Below are 7500 nucleotides of genomic sequence, written 5' to 3'. Positions count from 1 at the left end.
TGGGGTAAAAACGGTCATACACGTTCAGCAAAAGCCAAGTCGTGTACATTCAAGTGAACGTGGGAGATAGATGCAGCCCACGAACGGAGAAGAAGAAGAAGAAGAAGAAAAGGAAGAGAAGAAGAAGAAGAAGAAGAAGAAGATGATGATGATAATGATGATGATGATGATGGAGGTTAGGGCAACAAAACAAACCCTTGATATGGGACAGTACAGCAGATAGAACAGTTGTCACTACAGTTTGAAAAGAAAAAAAGGTATGACTGTGTCATAATCTGCATTGAAGAAGACAAAGGCGCGATCAAAACGTGCTCGTATCAGCATAATTCTTGAATGTGTGTGTGTGTGTGTGTGTGTGTGTGTGTGTGTGTGTGTGTGTGTGTGTGTGTGTGTGTACGCGCGCGTGTGAACGAGTGTGTGTGTGTGTGTGTGTGTGTGTGTGTGTGTGTGCGGGTGTGTGTTTCTTATCAAATCTACTTTGATCTTCTTTTGAGCAGTTGTGGTGCAGTACACACACACACACACACACACACACACACACACACACACACACACACACACACACACACACACACACACACACACGCACGCACTCACGCACGCACACACACACACACACACACACACACACACACACACACACACACACACACACACACACACACACACACACACACAGGAATAGATTCAACTCAATGATGATTTAATAATATACCACAGAACAGTATGAACAGTTATTATTGCCGTTACACGAGCCATGTCTCAGTTCATCTGAACATGAGAGGGTCAGAATCACACAGGAACATATTTTTGACAGACAAAAAAAAGAAAAGAAAAAAAAAAAAAAATCAATCACTCAAGTGAATGTGAGTCTGTAAGAAGAAGACAAAACAGTTGTTAGCTGCTTTAAAAAATAATGTATAGTTAGATATTAAAAACGATATATTTGTGTCCTTTATTTTCATTTACCCGGTTTACATTGAACCAGCAATGGCCTCTCTCTGTCTGTCTGTCTGTCTCAGAGAGACACAAACATACGCACATAAACACGCGCGCGCGGGGATGCACACACACACACACACACACACACACACACACACACACACAGACACGCACGCACGCACGCAATGTACATGAACATGTACATACAAATGCTGTGTGGATTTACGCACACACAGTGCAACACATTCCTTCATTTCGAAACTTGTTCATGATAATTAATCAATCATCCTTCCTCCACCGATCACACAGTCACAAAATGTGTGCGACTACAACAATAATTATTGTCTACACTATAAACATGAATGCATGAAAATGAAATATTCATCAATTGTTTAGCCTTTAACAGCATTTCAGTGCAAATACAAATACACTATCAACATGAAATGTACATCAACACTGTGCAGACACTTCACAATCAGGTGACAATATTGTGTTGTTGTTTTTTTCCCCCGTAAACGTTATCTTCCTTGCTTTGAAATCACACCGGTAAGGAGGAAAAATATGACGTCACAGATAACTCCGTGTGTGTGTGTGTGTGTGTGTGTGTGTGTGTGTGTGTGTGTGTGTGTGTGTGTGTGTGTGTGTGTGCGTGCGTGCGTGCGTGCGTGTGTATGTGTGCGCGGGCGCACGTGTGTATATCCATATATATATATATATATATATATATATATATATATATATATATATATATATATATATATATATATATATATATATCAACAGAAACACAGGGCAATCTTTGAAAGTGACAAGGGAAAATACACTCGAATAATCAACACAGGGAACTCTGACCTTCCTTATCATAATTATTAAGTAAAGAAAATTAAAAACATGACTGTTTACTATGATGAATCCTTCGAGAGCGAATTTCTCCAGAGTTAAAAAATCCGTGGACCCAACCTTTGTTTTAATTAATATCTGTCAGTATCAACTGTGGATGCATGTGAGAAAATAATTGGTTAGAGTTACACCCCCCCCCTCCACCGCTCCCCCTCCCACCCCCCCCCGCCCCCCCCCCCCCCCCCCCCCCCCCCGAAAAAAAAAAGAAAGAAAAAAAAAATTGATGTCCCCAAGGGCTTTACTGGCCATCAGGGTAGTGAATCTATATTTGCTGATTCAATAGTTCGGCATTGGAAAACGGGAACTTATCTTCTCGAAGTCTTCTTCTTCCGCCGTTTTAACCCTCCGCAAGCCAAAGTCAGCCACCCATTCACACCTGGGGCGGCATGAAGAAAACCGGGGTATAGTGCCTTTTCCAAGGACACAACAACTTGCCGAAAACGGGGCCTCGAAACTTGATCACTGGTATTTCTATTTCTATTTCTTTTTATCACAACAGATTTCTCCGCGCGAAATTCGGGTTCCTCAGGGAGAGCGCGTCGCTACACTACAGCGCCCCCCCCCCCCCCCCCCACACACACACACACACCCCTGCGTGCGGTTTTAGTTGGGGTTTTTTTTCCTATGGAAATGAATTTTTCTACATAATTTTGCCAGGAACAACCCTTTTGTTGCTCTGGCTTCTTTTACGTGCGCTAAGTGCATGCTGCACACGGGACCTCGAGTTTATCGTCTCATCCGAATGAATAGCGTCCAGACCACCACTAAAGATATAGTGGAGGGGGAGAAAAAATATCGGCGGCTGAGCCGTGATTCGAACCAGTGCGCTCAGATTCTCTCGCTTCCTACGTGGACGCGTTACCTCTAGGCCATCACTCCACTGATCCAGAATGCCTAGCCGATTTTTGTCAAGGGGACTCCTGTATGTGAGACAAAACAAGAACGAAAAACGACTTCTCCGGAATTACTCACGCCATTTTGATGAAAGCCGACAACAAAGTGAGAGAAAATAGCCGATAGGTGATCTACCCAACTGTCTCTGATAAACCCGTGTGTGTATCAGTGAACATGCTATTATTTACATCAGCGATGTCATCGATGATGGGATTTATATATATATATATATATATATATATATATATATATATATATATATATATATATATATATATATATATATATATGGAAACATAACTAACATTATCCTTTTCCTCAACCATCCTTCACACACACACACACACACACACACACACACACACACACACACACACACACATACACACACGCACAAAAACACACAGAGCCACAAATGTGTGCAATGAAAACGCGTTCGTTATTTACACCAGTTACATAAACCGGGCATACCCAATACATTAAAGGAAGAAAGAAAGAAAAAGAAAAAAAAAAAAAAAAAAAGAAGGAGGAAATAAAATGAAAAAAAAAAGAAATAAAAAGATAGAAAGAAAGAAGGAATAATAAATTCGCATTACAATCAATGTGTACATACCAGCATAGAACAACAATAAGAAGAACTACAATAACAACGAGATATTTATTCATACTGCATCAGATGAGCAATCCCTTGCATATAAGCAAATGGACAAAGGATTCTTAGAAAAAAAGAAACAAAAGAAGAAAAAAAGAATGAACAAAGAAATAAATCAAAGTAATGCTACTGGAATATGAAACAAAGTACAAAGGGAGCACTCTCATACGTTATCCCGCTATTGTTAACATACTGACAGAGAGAGAGAGAGAGAGAGAGAGAGAGAGAGAGAGAGAGAGAGACAGAGAGAGAGAGACAGAGACAGAGAGGCAGAGGGACAGAGAGACAGAGAGAGACAGAGACAGAGAGGCAGAGACAGAGAGTAAACAACAAGCGTGTGTGCACGATGTCTAACATTCAGCTGAATTAATAACAAAGAATAATAAATAAAATGTCAGGCCCTATCACACGCATTACGATCTAAACACGACTCCCCCACCCCCACCACCACCCCACCCCGAAAAACAAAAAACAAACTAACAAAAATGACAAAAAACAATAATCACGCACACACAAGCACCCACCCACACCCACACCCACAACATCAACAATAAGATTCTAAACAAACAAGATAATAATTCAGCAAAACAATGTACAAATGAACATGTCTACATTACAGCCATACATACACACACAGAGAAAAAAACACAGAAAACAAACAAACACAGAGATTTCTCACTCCAACCATCACAATCCCACCGCTACCACAATCATTTCCCCTATCCCCACTCCATTCACCCCCCACTCACCACACACACACACACACACACACACACACACACACAAAGACACGCAGACACACATACACAGACACACACTGATACATACAGACACAGACACACACAAAACAAATAAACAAACAAAAAGAATAAGTCAAAAAAAGATAGAAACACACACACACACACACACACACACACACACACACACACACACAAGAAAAAACAACAAAAAAACCAAAAACAAAACAAAACAAAAAACCCTGCAACAACAATAACGACAAACCCAAATCCCATTCCAACTCCCTACACCCTCACCCTCAACCTGTCACCCTCAACGACACCACCACCACCACACCACTTCCGCCCTTCAACCTAACCACCACCACCCCGACCCTCACCCTCCCACCCAACCCCCCACCCCCCTCAATCCCCCCAAACAACACACTGGATCCCCAGACTCCCCCCAGGTGGATCACGACGAGTAGGAAGCGTAGCAGCTGTCTGAGGACTCCACAGGGGTGAGGGGCTGGCGATCATCGTAGAGGGTTGGGGCCTGCAGGATGATGCCGAAGGTGCCCACGAAGCAGGCTGTGGTGAAGATCCACAGGAAGAGGCGGTCCAGGACCATGGCCACGTACTTCCAGTCCTCGATGATCTGCTTGGGGCCCGGGATGCAGCAGGACAAACAGAGAGAGAGAGAAGGGGGGGCGGTGGTGGTGGGGGGAGAAGGGTCTGGTCAGCCTAGTGAGTGGGTGGTAAGTTATGTGTGAGGACGTAACATGACAAACAGACACGGTGGATGGTGGAGGAGGGAAGGGGGCTGGTCAGCCTAGTGAGTTACCGTGAGGATGCCACAAAACAAAACAATCAGATGGGGGGTGGTGGAGGAGGAGAGGGATCTGGTCAGCCTTGTGCGTGGGTTTTAAGTTACGGTGAGGATGTAACAGAACAAACAGAGAGGGAGGGTAGTGGTGGAAAGGGGTCTGGTCAGCCTAGTGAGTTACAATGAGGATGCAACAGGACAAACAGAGAGAGAGAGGGGGGGAGGGTGGAGAAGAAGGGTCTGGTCAGCCTAGTGAGCTACGGTGAGGAAGCAACAGAACAATCAGATGGGGGTGGGGGTGGAAGGGGTCTGGTCAGCCAAGGGAGTTGGTTTCACGTTACAGTGATGATGCAACAGGACAAACACAGAGAGGGGGTTGGTGGAGGAGGGAAGGGGTCTAGTCAGCCTTGTGCGTGGGTTTTAAGTTACGGTGAGGATGTAACAGAACAAACAGAGAGGGAGGGTAGTGGTGGAAAGGGGTCTGGTCAGCCTAGTGAGTTACAATGAGGATGCAACAGGACAAACAGAGAGAGAGGGAGGGGAGGAGGTGGAGAAGAAGGGTCTGGTCAGCCTAGTGAGCTACCGCGAGGAAGCAACAGAACAATCAGATGAGAGAGGGGTGGGGGTGGAGGAGAGGGGTCTGGTCAGCCTAGTGAGTGGGTGGTAAGTCAAGGTGAGAATGTAACATGACAAACAGAGAGATAGGGTGGTGGTGGGAAGGGGTCTGGTCAGCCTTGTGAGTTGGTTTTACGTTACAGTGATGATGCAACAGGACAAACACAGAGAGGGGTTTGGTGGAGGAGGGAAGGGGTCTAGTCAGCCTTGTGCGTGGGTTTTAAGTTACGGTGATGATGTAACAGAACAAACACAGAGGGGGGTGGTGGTGGTGGAAAGGGGTCTGGTCAGCCTAGTGAGTTACAATGAGGATGCAACAGGACAAACAGAGAGAGAGAGAGGGGGGGGTGGAGAAGAGAGGTCTGGTCAGCCTAGTGAGTTACGGTGAGGATGTAACCGAACAAACAGTGAGAGAGAGAGAGAGAGAGAGAGAGAGAGAGAGAGAGAGAGAGAGAGAGAGAGAGAGAGAGAGGAGGGGTCTGGTCAGCCTAGTGAGTGAGTGGTAAGTTACGGTGAGGACGTAACATGACAAACAGACAGGGGGGTGGTGGAGGAGGGAAGGGGTCTGGTCAGCCTAGTGAGTTACGGTGAGAAAGTAACAGAACAATCAGATGGGGGTGGGGGTGGAGGAGAGGGGTCTGGTCAGCCTAGTGGGGTGGTTTTACGTTACAGTGATGATGCAACAGGACAAACACAGAGGGGGGTGATGGTGGTGGGAAGGGGTGTGGTCAGCCTTGTGAGTTACAATGATGATGCAACAGGACAAACAGAGAGAGAGGGAGGGGAGGAGGTGGAGAAGAGGTGTCTGGTCAGCCTAGTGAGTGGGTGGTAAGTCACAGTGAGGATGCAAGAGAACAAACAGGGGGGGGAGGGGTGTGGTCAGCCTAGTGAGTTACAATGAGGATGAAACAGGACAAACAGAGAGAGAGGGGGGGGGGGGATGGAGAAGAGGGGTCTGGTCAGCCTAGTGAGTTGGTTTTACGTTACAGTGAGGATGCCACTGGACAAACAGAGAGATGACGGTTGTGGAGGAGGGAGGGGGTCTTGGTCAGCCTAGTGAGTTGGTTTTACGTTACAGTGAGGATGCCACAGGACAAACAGAGAGATGAGGGTTGTGGAGGAGGGAGGGGGTCTTGGTCAGCCTAGTGAGTTGGTTTTACGTTACAGTGAGGATGCAACATGACAAAAAGAGAGATGAGGGTTGTGGAGGAGGGAGGGGGTCTTGGTCAGCCTAGTGAGTTGGTTTTACGTTACAGTGAGGATGCAACATGACAAAAAGAGAGATGAGGGTTGTGGAGGAGGGAGGGGGTCTTGGTCAGCCTAGTGAGTTGGTTTTACGTTACAGTGAGGATGCCACAGGACAAACAGGGGGAAAGCAGTCTGACCACGATTTCTCGCAGTCCCACGCTTTCTCGAGAGAAATCTGGGAACTGCGAGAAAGTGTGGGTCAACAGCGTTGGTGAGAAGGTGGAGTGAGAGATGAATGAATGAATGAATGAATGAATGAATGAATGAATGACTTTTCTTTATTGATGGAAGTGGAATAAACAAAAAAACCCATTCAACCCTAAAGACAAAGAAAATAAAGAGAGAGGGGGTGTGGGGATGGAGGGGGAAGGGATAGAGTCTGTGTGTGTGTGTGTGTGTGTGTGTGTGTGTGTGTGTGTGTGAGAGAGAGAGAGAGAGAGAGAGAGAGAGAGAGAAAGAGAGAGAGAGGGGGACAGACAGACAGACAGAAAAACAGACAGACACAGAGACAGAGACAGAGAGAAAGGGGGTTATGTGTCCACCTGATTCAAACAGACAGGTGGACAGGTATACATTCACAGACACACGTACATAAAGACATACATACGTGCATATCAACACATACATGCACCTGCACACGAACCCATATAAATAAGTTGTCATGTTATTGTCAAAGTCGGTGATTAGCGATCGTTTCAAAATGAATG

At 45.6% G+C, this 7500-nt stretch overlaps 1 protein-coding gene across 6 annotated transcripts in view; it reads right to left on the bottom strand.

The window, feature by feature from the left end:
* Positions 1-4532: 4532 nt before the first annotated feature.
* LOC143281962 (acetylcholine receptor subunit alpha-like) overlaps positions 4533-7500 on the bottom strand; it is an 83217-nt gene continuing 80249 nt past the window's right edge. For 4 of the 6 annotated variants that reach the window (XM_076587305.1, XM_076587309.1, XM_076587304.1 and 1 more), the window contains one exon: positions 4533-4762. In XM_076587305.1, the coding sequence (XP_076443420.1) occupies positions 4580-4762 (183 nt within the window). In that variant the 3' untranslated portion in view covers positions 4533-4579. Of the gene's footprint in view, positions 4766-7500 lie in introns of all 6 variants that reach the window. The other 2 variants (XM_076587310.1, XM_076587306.1) reach the window with 1 other exon arrangement.

The sequence above is a fragment of the Babylonia areolata genome, chromosome 5 (assembly GCF_041734735.1).
Source record: "Babylonia areolata isolate BAREFJ2019XMU chromosome 5, ASM4173473v1, whole genome shotgun sequence".
Classification (NCBI taxonomy): Eukaryota; Metazoa; Mollusca; class Gastropoda; order Neogastropoda; family Buccinidae; genus Babylonia; species Babylonia areolata.
This window is presented reverse-complemented; position numbering and strand designations above follow the sequence as displayed.